Below are 22928 nucleotides of genomic sequence, written 5' to 3'. Positions count from 1 at the left end.
TCAGAAATCGGGAGAAATATGACCCTGGGAGGAAACCGGGAGAGGCCAGTGAAATCGGGAGTCTCCCGCGAAAATCGGGAGGGTTGGCAAGTATGGGGTAAAGCTGTACAGCTAACTATCGGAAAAAATGAGACCGCTAGATTATTTGAGCAAAGAGAAGGTACTTCAAATAACGCAGAATGGTACAAAAACAGAGTGGTTAATTCTTTGCAAAACCACTAAACGATACTGATAAATTGCGATGTTAACAACCTCATGATAACCACATCTTTTTTTAACTTAGGATCAAACCTGTGTTTAGTCTAGAAAAAGGTAATTGTGTGCATTTTATTATAAAGTTGTGTATGTTTACAGACTGTTGCAAAAACAAAGAAACTATAAACATCAGGTTTAAAACTAAAATAGCTTTACAAAAAAGTAACACAATTAAAGATGTTTGGAGTTGTATTTGAGTTATTAATTTACATTTTTTTTCAAAGAGATGCTGATTTGAAACTGTTGTTAGGCCTACATACAGTTACGGCATTTCCTGTTTCTGCCAGAGAGAGGGGAGTTTGTCCCAAAGCTTGCTGCTGTATTTACTCCCTCCATCTGACAGGAGGGAGCTTAATGTGTCACTCCACGGAGTTCACTCCGTCACGGAGGGGGAGTGTGTAGGTGTAGGGCGTGGTTTGGGATTGGGCCATACACACGCACTTTTTTTGGCCCCCCCACTTCTAAAATGAATCTGGCGCGCCTGGTTGGTATCTACCAAAGTATTTTCATGGATATAAGCCCCGCCCCCTCTCCAGCGCGTCTTGTTTGAATGAAAGCAGTAAACACAGCGGACAGCCGCGGTGAAACCTGAAACTCGAGCGATTAGAGCAATGCGAATATTCGGGCCGTATCTCCATGTAAATAATACTATGGCAGACTGCAACTAAATGAACATATGTTACCGTGATTTAATTGTAATACACATTTCAAAATGAGCAGAGAATATTTTGGCCATCTTGATCAGTTGTGATAAGGACAGTGCTGGAATTGGGCCGGTACTCACCGGTACGCAGTACCGGCACTTCTGGTTCTGACCCATGGAGTACCGGCACTTCTTGCTCAGTACCGGCATGCTGGCGGTACTCCGGTACTCATGCACCGTGCCAGTACTCAACACTCTCCCGCCGTTCTTATTATACATCCATATATATACAGTGCTGGAATTGGGCCGGTACTCACCGGTACGCAGTATCGGCACTTCTGGTTCTGACCCATGGAGTACCGGCACTTCTTGCTCAGTACCGGCATGCTGGCGGTACTCCGGTACTCATGCACCGTGCCAGTACTCAACACTCTCCCGCCGTTCTTATTATACATCCATATATATATATACAGCCGCCCGGTACTCAGTAGATGCGTCATGAGGTGCGGAACGGACATTCTCATCGCTCTAACCGCTGGAGTTTCACAGCGGCTGTCAGCTGTTTACTCCTGTCATTCAAACAGAACGTGCTGGAGAGGGGGCGGGGCTTATCTTCTCCATGTAAATACTGTGGTGGAAACGACTATGTCAAAATTAACCTATTTGACCGTGATTTAATAGTAATACACGTTTCAAAATAATAATAATAATAATGCCGAAGTAACAACATACTGAAAACTGTTAGTAAAACCATGTTTTAATGCTTTACAATTTACATACCTAGATGCACGTGTGTTGTGTTTATGCAGTGCAACTCCCACCCAGTGGGTGGCTATGTAGAGTGATAGAACAGAGCAGGCACGCCCCCGAGAGAAGGAAAGCAAGTCACGTCACAAATTAGCATTTCTAAAATGTTAGCGTGGATTAATAAAAGTGCAAAAAGACAGCGGTTGTCGCCGGAAGAAACTTCAAATACAGAGAATGCTGTGCCTGTGTTGGAAATTGTGTCTGATGGGGAGCTTTCTTTGGTTGATCCTCCTGCTCCAAGTTCTAGTGCATTAGCATTAGCACTAGCTCCGCCGCCCCCTCCAGAGCCTCTAACGTTAGCTGCTGCTGGCGCAACTGCCACCACCAACACCGGGCAAAGCGATGCACCTGACTGCTGGACAACGGACCAGGTGCAATATTTTTTGCAAGACCAATGCATGGCTCCTTCTTAAAGATAAGAAGCTAGGATGTCGGATATGCAGAGATGTCAAATCTTTGGGAATACACACTGGACAAGGACTGAAACTGTCAACTGAATGGGGTGAGTGTGCAGTGTCTCATTTCGGTGTTGACAAGGGCAAACAACAAGCTAGCCTGAGAAAAAAAATCAAAGAACATAAAGAATCACAAGCCCATGTAAAAGCTGCTGACATCCTTACATCTGCTTCACGTGAAACTATTCAACATCAAGTGCAGTCTATGCATACATCTGAATTAGACACCACTATCAGAGTTTTTCGAACGGCATATAAAATTGGCAAACATAGCCGGCCATTCACAGACATGCCAATTGATTTGAATGTACAGAAACTGAATGGGCTGAACGTGGGCAGGGTTTTGCACTCCAATAAAACCTGTGGCGAAATCATCGACCACATAGCTCATGAGCTGAAGAAAAAAATGGCAAAAGACATTACAGAAAACCAAAGAAAACTCTGTGTTTTGGTCGATGAATCTACCACTATTAGTGGTAAAACGGTGCTTGTTGTGTGTCTACGCTCAGCATTAGCTGATGCTGAGCCCGAAACGTTTTTTTGGGAGCTGATCGAGTTGGATGGAACAACGGCTGATGACATCACAAAGGCGTTAATGGAGTGTCTTGGAAGAGATTTTAACGAGGACTTTTTAGGTCAGTGTTTCGTTTCTTTTGCATGTGATGGGGCTTCAGTCATGCTAGGGAAGAGAACAGGCGTTGCTACCCAGTTGTGTAGTAAATTCCCAAGCCTGTTTGTGTGGCACTGCTCCAATCATCGTCTAGAGCTGGCAGTTGGGGATGTGGTCAAGGAGGTCTCAGGGCTCAATCATTTCCAGATCTTTTTTGACAAACTCTATTCCTTGTTCCATGCCTCCCCCAAAAATCAGAGGCAGTTAGCGCAGTGTGCGCAAGCAGTCGGACAGCGTCTCCTGGTGATAGGGCGTGTTTTGTCCATCCGCTGGGTGGCTTCAAGTGAAAGGAGCGTCAGAGCAGTCTGGGAAAACTACCGAGTGCTTCATGATCACTTCACAAATGCTGCAAACGACACGAGCAGGGATTCCAGAGACAGAGCAAAGTACAAGGGCCTGGATGATGTGCTCACATCTGCAACGTTTGTCAGCAATCTGGGACTGATGTACGATGCGCTCACAGAGCTCAGCGACCTCTCTCGGCAACTCCAAAAAAGAGAGATGACACTGCCTACAGCAGATAGGCTCTTAACTCGAGAAATACGAGTTTTTGAATCCATGGTCACCATGCCTGGCCCACACATGACTACAGTTCATACAGCTCTAGCTGAGAAGTCCTTCAAGGGTGTTGCCCTGCGTGAGAATGGCAGGCTTGTACAGATTCATGCAGGTCAGTTTTTCCGCAGTATGGTAGAGAATCTGAGACACAGAATGACTTCCACAACCTCCTCTCATGTCAGCACAAGAGAAATCCCATTACATGGCCGGGAGGCCCGGGACAATCAGCTAATCCAGGACATGAAAGTTATCCATCCTGGAAGTTGGCCTGAAGAGGAGTTAGACGTACAGTATGGGGACGTAGAGGTGCTACGTTTGTGCGAAGTGCTGAAAGTGGACAGAAGAGAGACTGTTCAGGGCTTTCGCGAATACAAGGAAACCAGGGCATCCCGTACACCTGCTGCCATGGAGCCTCTACTGAAAGCAGTCCGAACCATCGCTGTCTCCACTAGTGAGTGTGAGCGGGCATTCAGCTGCATGAACGATATCCTTACTGCAAAAAGGAATGCTCTCTCTGTCAGCCGACTGTCCAGCCTGGTTTTCATTAAATGTAATGGACCATCACTAGGACAGTTCAATCCGGAACAGTATGTGAGGTCCTGGCTGGCAAAGGGAAGGAGAAGTGCTGATGAAAGAGCCTGTCCAGCTCCAGCCCCTGATACTGATGTCCCCAAGGCCTTCTGGAGCCTTTTCTAACAATGTGAAGTATATTGCAAAGCAGCTCACCCAGTGAGAAGACTTTTGGCATAATGTGCCGATTTGTACAGATCCTGGAGATAGAAGGACTTCAGATCAACCAGGGAGTTATCTGATCAGCTTGGTGTTCAATGTAACTCTTTACCATGGCTCAGACTTTGTTACTTGCAGTTACAGTTTCTCATTTTAGATTGTGCAAATTTTGCATTTGTTTTTACATGTTCTTTGTTCATGCTCTTTATCATTTTTCTGAGTTGGAAAGTTAGATTGCATCATAGTTTACTTTATACATATTTGTATTCTTCAGTGGTGAAGTATATTGCAAAGCAGCTCAGCCATGTGAGAAGACTTTTGGCACTTTTTCGTTTTTCGTTTTCTGAGTTGGAAAGTTAGATTGCATTCAAAATGTACAGAAATACTTAATTTTGTTAAAGCTTTTTATAAAAAATGCTTCTGACCAGAGCTTTGTTTCCTTGTCATTAATGTTGAACACCACCAGAGGGGCTCTCACCTGAAAGGTCTCTGCTTCATGTGTCTTCAGCAGAAGATCTAGACTTTGATTGCTATATTTTCAGTTAATATTGACCTTACTGAGCTTTAGCCATATCCGCTGCCTATCATAAAAAATGTTAAGTACAGTGAACCTTTCTAAAATATACAGTAGTAAAGAGACAAACCCACCAGCATTATAGTAGCCAAATTCTTGTTTGTGGGCTGTATATATAAAATTGACTTGAAAAAGTTGCTGATTTTAGAGTACTGGCACCTTTTTCATTCCAATTCAAGCACTGGATAAGGACCCAAACTGGCAAAGCTTTATTTATTGTGTCTTGCCCCAAATGTGCAGCTGGATAGAGTTTGAAAAAAATAAAGATTGGTTCCCGCAAAAAAATAATGCGGGAATGTGAGAGCAGACAGGTGTCTCCGTGCTTGTATTTATCAACGATGTTGCAACCTTGTGCGGGAATGGCAGGGGCAGAAACACACACACACACACACACACACACACACACACACACACACACACACACACACACACACACACACACACACACACACACACACACACACACACACACACACACACACACACACACACACACACACACACACACACAGAGAGAGAAGGCCCAGACAGGTGCACAGGACCTACAATTTTCACACTTTAGTTAGACCCGAACACCTTGTTGGGGGGGGGGGGGGGGGGGGTGTACAGTGGGTGGTCATTGAAAACAAGGCGTTCTGATATATGTTCTTCACAGAAAATGAGCCAAGGCCATTGAGTGTGGGTTTGAACAAATTATTATTATATCTTTAGCTAAATAATGAAAACGGGTCCCACAGACCAGGGTTAATAAAGAAAACCAAATGATCCGAAGATACACGTACTCGCCGTTGATCCCAGTGGAAACGCCCCCTCTGTCTCTAGCTGTGAACCAGAGCCCTGTGAACTACTCCTGTTGTAATCGGACATATTCAGACATGAAAACCAGAACACAGAACTGTCCGCACTGAGGTCTCTGCAGTCTCAACTATGTAAAGGTAAGAACACATGCTTCTACTTTTTTAAAGAAATATATCTTACTGCTGCTTTCTGTCGCTCTCCTGATGAGATGAACCTCTTTTAGGCAAGGCCATTTTGTTTATATAGCACTTTTCAGCACGTGGCGATTCAAAGTGCTTTACAGATTAAAAGCAAAATACATTTAAGAACAAATACAGCATAAATACATTATTAAAAAGGCATTTAAAAGCAGGCATAATAAGCAAAGGTAATAAAATAAATAAATAAACACAGCAGGTACAGAGTACATGACTGAAAGGGCATACTGTAGTGCGAGTATGGGCAGCTCAGTTAAAAGCAGCGGCAAATAGACGTTTTTAGTCGGTATTAAAAATAGGAAGTGTTTCGGCGGACGTGCACGATTTGGGCAGTTTGTTCCAGATTGTTGGGGCATAATAACTAAAAGCTGCTTTTCCATGTTTAGTGGTTATTCTCGGAACAGAGAGCAGACCTGAGACTCCTGGATGCTTTGATGGAGGAGGTCGTCTATATACCTCGGTCCTAAGCCATTTAGTGATTTAAAAACTAGCAGTAGTATTTTAAAATCAGTTCTTTGGCAGACTGGAAGCCGGTGTAATGAACCGGACTGATGTGATCCACTTTTCTAGTGTCAGTGAGCACTCGAGCAGCAGCGTTCTGAATCAGCTGCAGCTTTCTGATAGATTTGTTAGTGAGCTCTGTGAAGACACTATTGCAGTAGTCGAGTCTACTGAAGATAAAAGCATGGACACGTTTTTCTCTATCTCTGCAAGAAACAGGAACTGTCCTAACGTTGTGACATTTGACCAGCTTCCCCAAAAGACTGCTTTGCTGCAGTTTCTGTGAACAAAGTGCACACAACGAATAAACACGTCGCAGACACCGGTATATGTGATCATAAGGAATGCACATCAAAATACTACTTCATTTTCAGGGTATTCTCATATGACTGTTTTAATTGTCTATTAAACAGTTTACAGTTTGAAGAATAATATGGGCATTACAAATATTCATACAAATGTAAGAAACTTAAAGGTTACATATTATTTTAATTGTATTTACCAGTGTATCTAAAAACTGTTTTATTGTAGAACCATCTGCTCTTGATATAAAAGCAGGAACCAACGTGTGTTTTGTCTCGCTGCAGGGTAAGCAAACATCGCCTCTTATTTTTATATCATGAGCACAAATAGCTTTTTTAATTCAGATTTAAAAATATGAGAAGAGGTTTATAAAAAAAAAGACATGCCACTTATACTATAATGTTTCTCTCCCGAGAAATGATGTAACGAATCCACGGTCGACAGATTGGAGAATGGAGAGGCTTTCTCACAGTAGGCTATTTGCATTTCCCTCCACTTTGCGTGATCAGAGAGCACAAGGTTGACTGTTGATAGAGGCAGAGTTTGTATTGGAACAGGGTCAGAGTTTCAACCGCTTTATTCAAGCTGGATTTTATCTTCAGAAAACACGTTTAGACACAGCAATATTAAAAACAATATTCTTGAAATCTGCATGAATGCAAAAGCTGTCCCTTTGACTTGAGATTCTGAAACAAAAATGAAGGGGTTCAGTTGGTCCTGTATTTCAGTCTGTGTTCTCTGATATCTGGCGCCACCAAATGAAGCCGCTGACGTAGGGCTGTGCGATTATGGCAAAAATCATAATCACGATTATTTGGTCAATAATTGATATCACGATTATTTTTGACGATTATTCATTGACCATTTATTGAACTTTAAAACAAATAATATTTTACCAATAAACAAGATCAATAAATGTGTTGGATCGCACTTCCAAAACCATACTAAACATATATTAATATGATAAATAAAAATAAATAAAAATAAATAAAATGAAATCAAATATGTTGCAGTGCACTGTCACAACCTACTGAAAACTCCTTAACATATAGCCAACATTTTGGTAAAACATATTCAACATATTCCACTCAGTTAAACGTTGAAGGCTGGCCAACCGTCATGGTCCAGAAGTAACAGGAAATAAATGTTGAACTACAATTTAAGACCAAATAAAAATGTTTAGGCCACCATGGCAAATGCTGGTAGGTCTGCTCATGTCATCTCTTAAAGATGTATTGCAATAAATACCAGCCTGTTGACATGGTCTGGTTTCAGAGATGAGCGCAGGCAGGTGACGATATTGCCACCTGTACTGAAGACCCTCTCTGAAGAGGAACTTGTGGCAGTGCTGCCACATATGACACAGGAAAAAAAGAAAAGACTGAAGAACCCTTTCTTTGCCATTATATAAAAATAGTGTTGCTACAAAAGTATAAATTAGGCTTACTAATAAGACAACTCAGATCTGAAGCTACACAGTAATCTGCTGCAGCAACAGTGCAATAAAAAAGACAACATTAATAGAATCAAACCCATTTTTTGTTGCATTTTATTAGAGTATAAAAAGAAATGCCTTTAAAATAGGATGCAAGCAACACTAGTTTCTGAACTGATAGACTATAATCAATTTAAACAGAACAGATCTTAATGTTTGCATTCTTATACCATTTTGTACAATAATTATCATGAATAAATTCAAACAAACTAAAACTTACAGCAGATTAATAACAGTATCTAAATTGAGTTTTTATTATATCAAAAACCTGTTGAAATGCTGCTGTTATTTTTACTGTCCCACAAAAGCACGTCGCAGCCTCCAGGAAAGCTTCTTTCATAACTTCGCCGTCTTTGAAAGACTTCATGTGTTTCGCTAGAACGTGACTGACACGATAAGATGCTCTGGTAGCAGCCTTGCTCTTGTTGTTGGGCCTGGTGGAAATGGACTGCTGTGCATTTAGCTGTGCTCTCAGGCCCCTCCCCTTTTGGAGCGTAGGGCAGAATTAGGAGGGAATTCCGTCTCGTAGCGTTTGTGCACTGTTTTGAAATCCCGCTCCTAAATTACCCTTCTTCGATAAAGCCACGCTCGCATTGCAGATGAGAGACAGATGGACTTTGAATAGGAATAGATACAAAAATAATGATCCTCCCACTTGGAGTGAAAATTATATATTTTGGGCTTTTTTGCTTCTGCCATAATTGCGGTCTTGTGTGTGTGTGGACTGTCACTCCTGTTGACCATCCATGCTGTTGACACGGACAACGTCAGCGAACTAGTGCACTGCTCACCAGCCACGCCCCGACACATGGGGTGAGGCCGGCCAATCACAAAGCTTTGATGCGTTCAAGTGCATTATTCTGGCACGGGAACATTATGTTACAGGACATTAACGATAAAACAGAATATTGTTGTTCTATTTTTAGACACATCTCGCGATCGACTGGGAATCTCCCCGCGACCCTTCTTTTTAACTAGTTGCTGCTCTTGTTCTGAGATCTTCGCTTGCGCTGAACACTCACAACACATGTCACTCCCACGTGGCCGAGTGGGCTTTTAGGGAGGGGCGAAAGCGCACCTAGCAAAATAATCGTATTTTGTCAATTATGCTGTTTTCCTAATCGTCGCAAACCATAATCGTAATCGCGATTAAAATACGATTAATTGCACAGCCCTAGTTGGTCCTGTATTTCAGTCTGTGTTCTCTGATATCTGGCGCCACCTAGTGTCAGACATGTGTTACTGTTCCTGGTGTCAGTCCTCTGTGCAATAATAATAGTCATGTGGTAAAGACAGACTATGTTTTCTGATGTGTGTGTGTGTGGGTGTGTGTGTGTGTGTGTGTGTGTGTGTGTGTGTGTGTGTGTGTGTGTGTGTGTGTGTGTGTGTGTGTGTGTGTGTGTGTGTGTGTGTGTGTTGTGTGTGTGTGTGTGTGTGTGTGTGTGTGTGTGTGTGTCCTCTCACAGGGAGAAGATGATCTTCCTCATCCTGCTGCTCCTCTTCCTCACCCCCTGTGTCTCTGGTTAGTGTACTCCTTTATTTCCCACTTAGACACATTGAATATTATTGAAAAACCTTTTGTGTCTCGTTGTACCTTTTCCTAAAGAAGCATCTTAGAGCTCTTTGGTGTGGAACACTATTAGAGCAAGAAAAGAGGGTCAACACTGAGGAGGGGGATTCTGATTTATTTAGCTTTTTAAATCAAAATGTCAAGAAGTGGAGCTTTCAGTATATTCTCTGACAAAAGTAGTTTATTCTTAAAAGTTCAATGTTTATTCTCAATAATTACACTTTTAAAGCTTAACTGTTTTTTCTGATACATGTTTCCTAATAACTGCCCTCAAATTGAAAGATTGATATTTTACTCAACATTTTTGGCTTTTTCTTAACATGCTGAATAAAAAAGTAAAATAGTCCTTTTCTTCTTTATGTCCCCTCATACCCTAAAACTCTTCCTCACCTGAGGAGACCTCTGTCTCTGGTAAGCTTCAGATGGTCTCTTTAAAGAGTCCCTCTGTGTCTCCTCCACAGGAACATAGCTGCAGTTTAAAGAGTCCCTCTGTGTCTAACTATGTTGAAGCACTTATTTTAACTGATATTATACATATGTATTATACTCTTATATAAATGTATGTAGATAGTATAAGAAATGTGCAGAATATGACAGTTTAATGGTGGAGGTATACACACATATTGATAGATGTCTTGTAATGCACTGTTGAGGAACCTGCGACCAAAGTTTTTCATCTCTTGTCAGGTATTGAACAATCAATAAATAAAGAACTAATAATTATTAAATATAAAACACAGAATTTGTGTGATTATACTAAATGATTTACAAATAAACACCACTGCATATTTACAACTGTTACACATGCTGATGAAACGCAAATGTTTCCAACTTGGGATCAATAAAGTATATCTTATCTTAAGATGATCGATGGCTACTGCCATATTTGCAAAATGTGCCTCTGAACCTTGACAAGTGCATGTTTCAGGCTTATCAATAAACAACAGGAGGGGTCACAGACATAAGACCAGCTGTTAAATAAAGCTCTTCTGAGCTTAGCTGGCATGTGGGTAATGCTGCCCATTATGGACACAAGCAATTTTCACCCATTTATTAATTATATGTTTTAAATGTGAGTGTTTCCTATCCCCTAAAGCTCCAGGGATGTACACAGTTTAATACTGGCCACTTCTTATTATGGGAAATACGAAAACGTCTTTTAAAACTACAACTCCCAGTAGAGGAGTGCCAAAGAGCATGTTGCGAAACACAATAGCCAGCATGTGTAGTTCTGGGAAAGGGGTGGGGTGGGGGGGACGGGGTGGACCTGTTAAAATCCAGTGTTGGACAGTCTGCCGTGGTTCCATCCCATTTCAAGTGCTGTTCGACGCTCGGCACACTCTCCAATCACAGAGCTTGAGGACTATCACGGGGTTTGTCAAGCGAAGCGGATAGAATACTTACTTCCGGGTTTAATATTCTGTAAAGCAAATTAGCTGCTCCGACCCTCGGTCCTGACGGACTCCAACTTGTGTTTATTATCAAGGATAATTATGTGTTATTGTTGAGTAAATGGAGAATTGCACAGGGGAAAATAACGTATCTATGCCACAATTTTAGATGCAGATTTTGTTAAACTAATACGTTTGCGCTGTGGACCAACACTATACATTGACGGGGAAGGGGGTAGCAATAAAGATAACACCATTAAACAGTTACACAACATAACAGAAATAATATCGATAGCAGCGTCCCTAGCAACCACCTTGGTAACAATGAAAACGTTGTATAGACACAATTTCCTGAAGTAATCTTCGTAATAACTAGCACATCTGTGTCTCCTCCACAGGTACATAGCTGCAGTTTAAAGAGTCCCTCTTGGTCTCCTCCACAGGAACATAGCTGCAGTTTAAAGAATCCCTCTGTGTCTCCTCCACAGGAACATAGCTGCAGTTTAAAGAGTCCCTCTGTGTCTCCTTCACAGGAACATAGCTGCAGTTTAAAGAGTCCCTCTGTGTCTCCTCCACAGGAACAAAGCTGCAGTTTAAAGAGTCCCTCTGTGTCTCCTCCACAGGAACATTTGTAGTGAATGTGACTCAGACTTCCTATCAGGCAGAGGAGAACCAGAACATCACCCTGGAGTGGACCTTCAGCACCAGAACAGACACTTCCCTCAGATCCATTTCTACCCTCTGTAAGATGTTTGCTGAAGGCATATCTTACGTCCTATTTCATCTAAAAGAAGGTGTTGAATCCCCAGAGTCTCAGGATCCACAGTTTTCAGGACGAGTCCAGTGGGACAAAGACGTCCTCACAGAAGGACGACTCACACTTCATGTCTCCAGACTCAGGACCAATGACTCTGGGTTTTATGTGTGTGACATACTCGTCAGACCTGATGGGAGTAACTCTAGGAGATGCTGGCTCAACGTCACTGGTGAGTAACCCCCATTAATCTTTAATAATGTTAAACTCTCAGGGTGTACGAGAACCTGAGAAATGTTGAAGATCTTTAGTTTTCTTTTTCAGGGAAATGTTTTTGACACAGAGTTGTTTGGTGTTTTTACAGCAGCGACACATTGGAACAAACCTGAGACTCCCAACACAGGAAGAAACAAACCTGAGACTCCCAACACAGGAAGAAACAAACCTGAGACTCCCAACACAGGAAGACACAAACCTGAGACTCCCAACACAGGAAGAAACAAACCTGAGACTCCCAACACAGGAAGAAACAAACCTGAGACTCCCAACACAGGAAGACACAAACCTGAGACTCCCAACACAGGAAGACACAAACCTGAGACTCCCAACACAGGAAGACACAAACCTGAGACTGCCAACACAGGAAGACACAAACCTGAGACTGCCAACACAGGAAGACGGGGAAGGATTGGCCTCTACTTTGAGATTGCACTGGTTTCTGTTCTATTTGCTCTGTGTGGCTGTGTGCTTCTTAACTTCAGACGACAAGCAGCCAGTGAAGAAGGTTCAGACTCAGGGACAGGTAACAGTTCAGCAGGTGGATCAATGGAAACTGTTTGACACTATCTGTTACTTTAATGCTCATCTATAGACATTTTCACACTCCTGCACAATACTGACTCTTTAGATCTGCAGCGCTCTGACACTTTACTTCAGGTATACTGTACATCTTATCTTTCTTTCGTTGAGAGATAAACTAAAATGTGATTTCTGAGAGAATCTGTTCCAATCAAAATTCTTTCTAATGTTATTTATAGGCTGGAATCTCTGCTGCATTCTGACACACATTTAACAAATGTTGCACCTCCTGTGATTTGTTCCATTTTGCAGTTTTGTTTAATTGTTCAGCCTCAGCCTACATATTTATTGTGGATAACGCTGTAGCTGTGAGGTTTATTCATTTGTAATTGTATTTCATATTTATCGTTTTCTGTAATCTTTCCTATCGGAGGTGTCCTCTCGGTCTCCGTTACGTTGCTTCGGTACTGATAAATATTGATTCTGTTTTTTTGCACTTTGTATTGAAGTTAGACACCGTGACATGTTTTGCATGGTAACATTTGTCTCATTATGCTATTTTATACTTTTACTCCACGACATTAATTTAACAGATGAAGTTACTTTGCAGATTGAATTAATTAATACAAAATATAAATCAACAGACATGTTATGTTATTATAGGTTAAGCTACTCTGTAGTGTTTCAAATCATTAAAATACACCAACATCTTTACCAAGTACAACAAGTGATGAACACATTAATGCACCAATCGTTTCAATATATTTCATAACATAAAAAGATCTGGTGCTCAAAATGGCCATGTTGGATAACTAGTACTTTTACTTTTGGTACTTAAGTATTTTGAATCCTACTCCTATTTAACTTTTACTTAAGTACACGTTTGAGTGCAGGACACAGTTTGAGTATTTTTATATTGCAGTATTTCTTCTTTACTAAAAGGTATCCTATTATACTCTTTTCAAACAACGTATAGGTCTCAGATAAACATGTCTCTGAAGGGTTTTGCTTTTTTTTAAACAAAAAAGATTTCAAAGAAAATCCTGAATATTGTGCCAACTATCAAAGTGTATAGTATTTATGTTTAAAACACTTCCTTGATAGAGTTGTTGTTTTCTTAGGTTATTATTCCATGTATTTCCTGCTTGAGGCGCATCCTTTGCAACATATCCACTGCACTTTCCATGTTCTTAAGCTTTTATGTCTGTAGGAGCCAATTAACTGCGGGTATAAAGAACCTATGTTTGTTGGTGAGAGGTTCCGCCGGAAGGCCCATACAGTTTTTTACCACAGGAGAACACACAAGGAGAACACACGGAGCACACACGGAGCACACACGGAGCACACACACAAGGAGAACACACACACGGAGAACACAAGGAGAACACACACGGAGAACACACACACGGAGCACACACACACGGAGAACACACACAAACACGAGATTACAAACAAACAGAAAAGGTATTGTACACCGTAATATCGTGAATGATGGAAAGAAACCAGTAAAAAGGGAAATAAATGGACTTTTTCGAACTGGAAACTTTGTTTCTGACTTTTATTCGGCAGCAAACAAGGTGTGCGTCAATTGCACCCACAGAGCGGATCCTCAGAGGCTTAGAGCGTTGGCTTAGCCTCCACAATGTCTATGTTCAAATATAAGTTGTAATGTTGACTAATTTCATCTTTTGATAAAAAAACCCTGCAGGGTTATTGTTTTTTTTGTATCTGTTACATCTTGGTTTTTGAATAGCCCTGCACAATCTGCACATATTAAACTCACATTTTACCACATTGCAAATAACAACTACTTTGCACACTTGTCTCTTGTTTGTATTTATGTTTTGATTTGTTTTTTTATAATGAATTATGTGTTTATATTTTACATTGTGTATTCCATAGAGACTTTCTACTTTAGTTTGGCATGCATTTACTGTACACTTTTTTAACCCATGTGCAATTCCTCTCAAGAACCTTTTTCTGCTGCACCAAATTACTTTACTTTTTCCCCACACTTCCAACATGCAATTCTTCCTCCATCCACCAGATGGCGGCAGTCTTCCTTGTATGTTCAAAATCACATGACTCCCACACTGCCCACCTGTTTCACATTTCCCAATTAGCCCCTCAGTATTTACTCACCTGATGGCAGACTCCAGCGGCTTCATTTATAAAGGGGTAGGCCTATACGCTCAAAAAATGGCGTACGCCAGTTTCTACGCAAAGTTTGCGATTTATAAAATACTAACTTGAGGGGAAAATGTGCGGTCCTCCACGCAAACTCTAACCCATGCGTACGCACTAAGCACAAACACGGGAGAGACGAGAAACTGCGACACCGTTGGCAGAAGGAAGAATGGAGAGAAATATGTGGAAATAATACCATAAATAAAACGTTACCTCTCATTTATCATATATGAAGAATTCATTTTCAAACATTGATTAAAGCCAATCTTAAAATGATTAAACAAACGCCTGTTTGCGACTCCTCAGTGCACACACAAACATAACTTGGAGAAATAAATAAATACGGATATGTTATTTAAAACCACCTGGAATATGTTGTGTTAATGTTATGAAATGTTTTCTCATAAATGATGCGGTAAGCAGGAGGACATAATTACGTCTAAACTGACGCCGTGTTGCATTTCTATAGGTTGTAGATACGAGCATGGTTTTATATACTATCACGTTTAATCGTGTTTTATGCCGTTTGCTAAGACTTGATAAGTCGCTCGTAAAACACAGGAGGTATGGAAGCTAAGAACACCATATGTGGTCAATTGTACAGCTAATATAACACAGCACATTAGTTGTATTTCCTTTAACTGGTGGATATAGAGTTGCTGCGGGGGGGGGTTTGAGATGCACAGGCTGCAGTGGAGACGCTGTGCACAGCTGATCGACAGCTGGGACACAAACCACCAAATACAAACAAATAATTCAGATCCAGTCGTCATGACTCCGGAGGGATTCCCCGTTCACTTCTTACCGTTTCTCATCAAGGGGGGGTCTCCTGTCCCCGGTACAAACACACTGCCTGAGGAAAGCTATGTGTATTGTTTTTGTCATGAACCTTTTTCGGGCCATTTATTTATTTATTTTGGTGACGATCCGACCTCCATGCTGCTACTCTGTTCAAACTGCATCCACCAAACAATATGATTTATCTCCACCTCCCCAAAATAACCAGAATCTGACACGGTGTGAGATGTCTTTTTTATATGTTCTGTCGTCATTTCCTGCGATCTTCTTCATAAAGTCAGTCAGAATGAATATTAATACGGGGCGTTTCTTTGACTATTTATAGGCAAATATGGGCGTTACGTGAACCCCGCAAAAGCTGCACCGCATTTCGAGTCGGTTGTGATTTATAAAGGGAAACCGGCGTAGGAAGTGCTGTCCGCACTTTCCTCGCCGGTGCGCAATGTTTGGTGAATTGGGAAGTGGCGGAAAATTGATGGACCTATTTTTCGGATTTCTACTACGTAAGCAACCTTCCCACGTGAATCCTACGCACGGCGTTATACATGAGGCCCCTGAAGAGAGATGTGTCTCGGCAGGGGCGGACTGGGACTAAAATTCAGCCCTGGAAACTGACCCAGTCCGGCCACATGAAATGTCAAATGTTAGAAATCCGCTGTTTATTATTTAAAGTTTTATGTCCGATTCGCTCCTTTTTCCCTCTCTGTACACAGCTCCATTTTGGGCATTGGCCTGTCATCAGATTTCATTTTTAGTTGCTGCTGTGTAGCGGAAGTTTAGTACAATTATGTTTGATGAAATACTCCAAATCTCTACCCTCCATAATTGCAATTGCTTCAGTTGCTTGCTACTTTTTGTGATGACAGTTACGGTACGAACTGAAGTTGATGCGATTTGATTGGATTGTCAGGCATGATGTTAGCCTCATCTGATTGGTCAATCCCTCAATTTATTTTCACCAAGGGAAGCCAATTTCGGCTGGCCTCCTCTCGCAACAGAGTGCAATCTACTGTTTCATCATAACATCTAGAGGGGCGCTGTTTCACTCTTTGTAAAATACTCAGAGAATGGGGAAGAGACGGGCCGGCAGAATAATTACCGAAACTAAACAAAGTGTTTTTATTTATTTATTAAAATTATAACTACAATCCATAAAAACAGGGGAAGCCTGGCTTCCCTTGGCCTCCAGGAGAAAACGCCACTGAGTTCAAGGGATAATTCTCACCCACCTCTTGCTCTTGCCCTGCACGTGTGCCAGTTGAGCTGGTTCTTCCAGCAGCTCAACTCTGTCCCTCATCATGAACGCAGGAGGCTGGCTGTATATCTGAACTCACGCCCTTATCATTCTCTTCATCATCTTGCACTTGTTCTAAGCTGCTGCTGATAGTGCTTGTAGCAGCGCTGCTGCCAAAAAGGTCTGTCAATTTGCGACATTGATATGCTTCACCTGCGAGTGACTTCACCTTTTTCTCTCTTGCCTTCTCGGCCCCACCTTTTTCTTTTCGTTTTCTTTGATATTTATCCATGTTTTTTATTCTCCCTGTCTGCCGCGCCGTCTAATCCCTTCTCTTCCTGTGGCCGGTCTTTTTTCTTCTTCGTGTGTGATTATTTGACAGATAAGAACCACACAACTGCATTAGCGGCCGCTGTCGCCCTCTGTCGGCCGTCAGCGCAATTTAAATGATGACGTTAAACATTTTTATTTTTTTTAAAGGGCCGGCCGGCCGTCAACGGCCCTTGACGACCGGCCGTTCTGTGGTTCTCCAGATTCTACAGATGGCCAGTCCGCCCCTGTGTCTCGGCACGTTAAATCATGTCAGACAGGTAGGCCAATTCGGCAGCGACCTGGGGGTCAGGTTTTTTGCCAAGGGAGTTTGCGGTTTATGGAAGGACATTCCGGGTTCTTCCAGGTGCTGGGTCAAGGGACCGACCAGAGTGGTCTTCTGTCCACGGAAAAATATCGGAGAAGAGCTCCTAGCTATTTAGATGGTTAACGGTGTTCTTAGGAGAACTCCTTTCTTATGGGGGGGAGTGTGACGACCCCTCCACACTACGTGGGGTGCCGTCTATTTGTGTGTGCTTTGTGGGTGTTCACAGGTTCCGGTGGTGATGAGCCGCACCTGTCGGGGAGGAGACCTGCCTGATGAGCTACACCTGGGGAAAAGGTTATAGGCAGTGGTGTAGTGGGTATTTGTTTACTGGGGGGACGCACGCTAGTTAGGTAATATCAAACAATGCCACACAAGTGCGCACGCGCGCAGTGCATTCACAAAACGGGCAGACAGGTCCACAGAAACTACCGGTATGCTTAGTCCTACTTTAGTAACTGTACTGCAAAAAGCAGACGGCGCTGCGCTCAACACACACGGAGTCAAAACCATGGACACACTGGCACATAAGTTACATAAACAATTTATAGGCCTAAATTGCATAAGCTCCAGTATTGCATCTCTCTCTCTTGCTATATAATATAGCCTACTTATGCAAACAACATTGAATCTGGACTTGACATTATTCTGATTAGGCCTAGCCTACATTGCAAATAAGCAGAACACACACACACCTTGTTTCCTCCGCCACATCTCCTCCGTCCATACCTCTGGGAAAGGTGAGCTCGAGCTAGCCAGGGGAACGTTGCTAGGGTCAACACACTCTCACTCCCTAAGCGTCCAGGAGCGACGTTTGGTCAGTGTCCGTGGCGTCCAGTTGTGACGCTCCTAGGCTCCTTCAGCGTCATAAAGGGACGCAAATAGCTTTCAACTGATTGCAATGTATTCCCATCTGCGGCGGGATTTGGCGCTCATGGAAGCACCCTTAAAGGCAATGTGAGCGTCCATTCTCATTGGATAACAGAGAATTGTACACCCGGAAGTAAGTATTCCCCTTACTGTCGATTGATTTGACAGTGATATCTGCACTACTCATCGACTAAAAAACACCAGATTATCCTTGTTAATTACACAACATTGATTGGTTTAAATTGTGTGCAATGCTTTTGTATTTTTCCCCTTCGATTCGGAGAAACAAATATTTGTTCTGAGTAAAGGATGGCAGAAGACACTACACTACCCAGAATCCCCAGCTATCGTTTGGACTACACCATGTGCTCTGTTTGACAAACCTCATGATAGTCCTCAAGCTCTGTGATTGGAGAGTGTGCTCCGAGGGTTACGCCGATTCTCGAACAGCACTTGAAATGGGATGGAACCACGGCAGACTGTCCAAAACTGGATTTGAACGGGTCCACCGCGTCCCCCCCTCCCCCACCCCATCCCCAGAACTACACATACTGGCTATTCTGTTTCGCAACATGTTCTCTATCTAGGGCACGTCTCTACTGGGAGTTGTAGTTTTAAAAGACGTTTTCGTATTTCCCATAATAAGAAGTTGCCGGTATTAAACTGTGTACATCCCTGGAGGTTTAGGGGATAGGAAACACTCAAATTTAAAACATATAATTAATAAATGGGTGAAAATTGCTTGTGCCCATAATGGGCAGCATTAATATATATACACACATGCCAGCTAAGGTCAGAAGAGCTTTATTTAACAGCTGGTCTTATGTTTGTGACCCCTGTTGTTAATTGATAACATTACATTACATTACATTAATTGATAAGCCTGAAACATGCACTTGTCAAGGTTCAGAGGCAAATTTTGCAAATATGGCAGTAGCCATCAATCAGCTTAAGATAAGATATACTTTATTGATCCCAAGTTGGAACATTTGCGTTACATCAGCATGTGTAACAGTTGTAAATATGCAGTGGTGTTTATTTGTAAATCATTTAGTATAATCACACAAATTCTGTGTTTTATATTTAACAATTCTGTGTTCTTTATTTATTGATTGTTCAATACCTGACAAGGTCGGAGATGAAATATCTACATACATCTTATAAGAGTATAATACATTATGTATAATATCAGTTAAAATAAGTGCTTCAACATAGTTAACATTGCTGGAGGTATGCACAAATATTGATAGATGTCTTGTAATGCACTATTGAGGAACCTGCGACCCAAGTTTTTCATTCAATGCAGAACTACACCATACTGTAGTTGAAATCTTGAAAAGGGATGTGCAAAATAGTCATTACATACAGTCTTTAATTAACTATTAGTAGAGAATAACGAGTAATGAATACTTTATAGGGATCCTATTAATATCTAATAATACAAATAATGAAATTCAATAACGTGCTTTAACCACCAGGTGTCCCTTTATATCAGCTGTGCACCTTTATGGTGTAAATACAGCCTATCTACCAATTGGATCAAATATAAAAGTCAGCCGAATTAGGGTTGATACTGCAAGGAGACGTATTGTGTGAAAAGAAATGTAAGATGTTGTTTAATGGTTGATATATTTATGATCCACGTCACGTTTTCAGTTCCTCATGTTTGTCTAGAAGTCTTCTCATCAGGGCTCTATAAATACAGAACTACGGCAGATATGTAATATGTAATGCAGCCGAACCGTGTGTTACAATGCCGGTATGTGATGACTTCCAAAGAGAAAAGCAAGCACACTCGGAATAAAGTATATATGTATTTGTTTTAAATGTTTTCGGTCTGTTTCCGGTATTTGTTAATGACGATGTGCTGTGAGATGTGAGACTGGAATTGCACAGGGGAAAATAACGTAGGCTATCTTTAGATGCGGATTTTGTTAAACTAATATGTTTGCGCTGTGGACCAACACTATACATTGACGGAGAAGGGGGTAGCAATAAAGATAACACCATTAAACAGTTACACAACATAACAGAAATAATATCGATAGCAGCGTCCCTAGCAACCACCTTGGTAACAATGAAAACATCGCGATTTCCTGAAGTAATCTTCGTAATAACTAGAAAACTAAAGATCATGTACATCCACTGCACACATAATCTGAAATAACAACTCATATTTTTCGCATCAAATGACATCAAAACGCATTTTAATGGCCAAACTAACTTTAAAATAGGCATTTTCCACCGAGAATAAAACGAAGTTCGGCCATGTTTTCTTTTTCTGCAGGGAGAAATTTGAACATCACGTGACGTCAAACAGAGCACATGGTGTAGTCCAAACGATAGCTGGGGATTCTGGGTAGTGTAGTGTCTTCTGCCATCCTTTACTCCGAAAAAATATTTGTTTCTTCGAATCGAAGGGGAAAAATACAAAAGCATTGCACACAACTTAAACCAATCAATGTTGTGTAATTAACAAGGATAATCTGCTGTTTTTTAGTCGATGAGTAGTGCAGATATCACTGTAAAATCAATCGACAGTAAGAGGAATACTTACTTCCGGGTGTACAATTCTCCGTTATCCAATGGGAATGGACGCTCACATTGCCTTTAAGGGCAGCCGACACAAACGAATGCTTCCATGAGCGTCAAATCCCGCCGCAGATGGGAATACATTGCAATCAGTTGAAAGCTATTTGCGTCCCTTTATGACGCTGAAGGAGCCTAGGAGCGTCACAACTGGACGCCACGGACACTGACCAAACGTCGCTCCTGGACGCTTAGGGAGTGAGAGTGTGGCTAACGTTAACGTTGTGCTAGCATTCACATCTTTAGATGTAGACATCTCTTCTGATGATGTAGTGCTAGTCTAGTAGCAGCTTCACTTGTAGCTTCGGTGCTGCTAGCCTCTTTCTTCTTGTGAATTATATTCTTTTTAGAAAATAAGTCAAGCAAAAAATGTTTGCCTGCCATTATAGAGCTTTTTCGTTAGCGTTCTTGAGGGAAAGAGCTGCCGCAAAATCGGCAGCTCTTCACTGACACACCCCCACCCCGCCCCGGGGTCACGAGCGTGATGACGAATCATAATTCTTTAAGGAAATCGTTTTTATTTTGTATTATAATTACTGTGAAATGTATTATGTTTTTGTCATTATTACAACAAATACACACTTGCATCTGATAACACTGGCAATGATTTTATATTTATTAGACTATTAAAAAAAAGATCATGCTCCAAATAAGTGGGGGTACGGCGTACCCCCGCGTCCAACGCCCACTACACCACTGGTTATAGGAGGAGCCCAGCCGGATACGTCTCTCTCACTCCTCTGGGCACTTTCTCTGCGCCAGGACCTGATGCTGCTGTCTATTTAGTTTGTTGTGTTTTAACAATAAACTATATTATTCTTATCTCTCGTCTCGCCTCCCTGCTTTATGTTACAGCCCACGAGCCGGGTTGTAACAGTGCTTTAACCACCAGGTGTCCCTTTCTATCAGCTGTGCACCGTTATAGTGTAAATACAGCCTATCTACCAATTGGATCAAATATAAAAGTCAGCCGAATTAGTGTTGATACTGCAAGGAGACGTATTGTGTGAAAATAAATGTAAGATGTTGTTTAATTGCTTATATATTTATGATCCACGTCACGTTTTGAGTTTTGGCGGCAGTTCTCCTGTTTGTCTAGAAGTCTTCTCAGCAGGGCTCTATAAATAGAGAACTACGGCAGATATGTAATATTTAATGCAGCCGAACCGTGTATTACAATGCCGTTATGTGATGACTTTCAAAGAGAAAAGCAAGCACACTCGGAATAAAGAATTATTGTGTTTTTAAAAAACGTTTTCAGATTTCACATCACATAAACACCAAATCCCAGCATGCATTGTGGCTAAACCATCCAATCATCGAGCTGAGGATCTTGCCTACGTCTGTTTCCGGTTTCGTTTATGACCGATGTATTTTGTTATACACACATTCCTTCACATTTACATTTTAATGTGCATTAAAGTATTTCGTGAGGCCTTCTAACATGTTTTTAAATATAACTACGGTTGTAGTTGAATAGTTTGTAAATTAACATGAACCGAAGCTGTTGCCTAGCAACTCAATCGCACAACGTCACGTCCGTTGATTCCACATCCACACGCATGGATTAACATCGATGTAAGACATTAATGTAGCCTTTGTTTCTGCTCAAAGAGGTGTCGACCAGCTGGGGAAACAAGAAAATCGGCGTAATCGAGTTTATTTACAAAATAAATCATTACGTCGGGGTAGCATTTGCTTGGTATTTCCGGTTATTTCTCCTCTGGTTAACATGGGTTAACAATACCGTGTAGCTGTCACATTTGAAAGGACGAAATCGTGACATCTTCATGTCTCCCAGCATGGTAAATCGTCACATGTTCACGTCTTGCCGTGATATCGGGTTGCCCTGAACATACGGCCAAGGCAATACAGGAGTGGCTAAAGAAGAAGCTCATTCAGGTGATGGAGGGGCCTAGCCAGTCTCCGGACCTTAATCACATAGAAAATCTGTGGAGGGAGCTGAAGCTTCCAGGTGCCAAACATCAGCCTCAAAAGCTTCAGGATTTGGAGAGCATCTTCAGAGAGGAGTGGACCACAATCGTTCCTGAGATGTTCACAAACCTGGAGACCAGCTACAAGAAGAGTCTGACCTCTCTGTCCAACAAGGGTTTCTCC

The 22928-nt window shown here is 41.7% G+C and overlaps 2 protein-coding genes across 4 annotated transcripts in view; one reads left to right on the top strand and one right to left on the bottom strand.

Moving 5' to 3' along the window:
• Positions 1-22928, top strand: part of LOC117540834 (myelin-oligodendrocyte glycoprotein-like) — a 122388-nt gene that overhangs the window by 8370 nt on the left and 91090 nt on the right. Inside the window, exons 1-3 of one of the 3 annotated variants that reach the window (XR_004568223.1) lie at positions 5521-5626; positions 9452-9507; positions 11570-11689. Coding sequence is in view for 2 of the 3 variants with exons in the window: in XM_034207725.1 (XP_034063616.1) it covers positions 9452-9507; positions 11741-11932 (248 nt within the window). In the remaining variant the exon portion in view is untranslated. Of the gene's footprint in view, positions 1-5520; positions 5627-9451; positions 9508-11569; positions 11690-11740; positions 11933-22928 lie in introns of those variants that run through there. The other 2 variants (XM_034207725.1, XM_034207708.1) reach the window with 2 other exon arrangements.
• LOC117540748 overlaps positions 1-22928 on the bottom strand; it is a 118010-nt gene that overhangs the window by 17721 nt on the left and 77361 nt on the right. The gene's annotated exons all lie outside the window — the stretch shown is intronic.

Source organism: Gymnodraco acuticeps, unplaced genomic scaffold (assembly GCF_902827175.1).
Source record: "Gymnodraco acuticeps unplaced genomic scaffold, fGymAcu1.1, whole genome shotgun sequence".
NCBI lineage: Eukaryota > Metazoa > Chordata > Actinopteri > Perciformes > Bathydraconidae > Gymnodraco > Gymnodraco acuticeps.
This window is presented reverse-complemented; position numbering and strand designations above follow the sequence as displayed.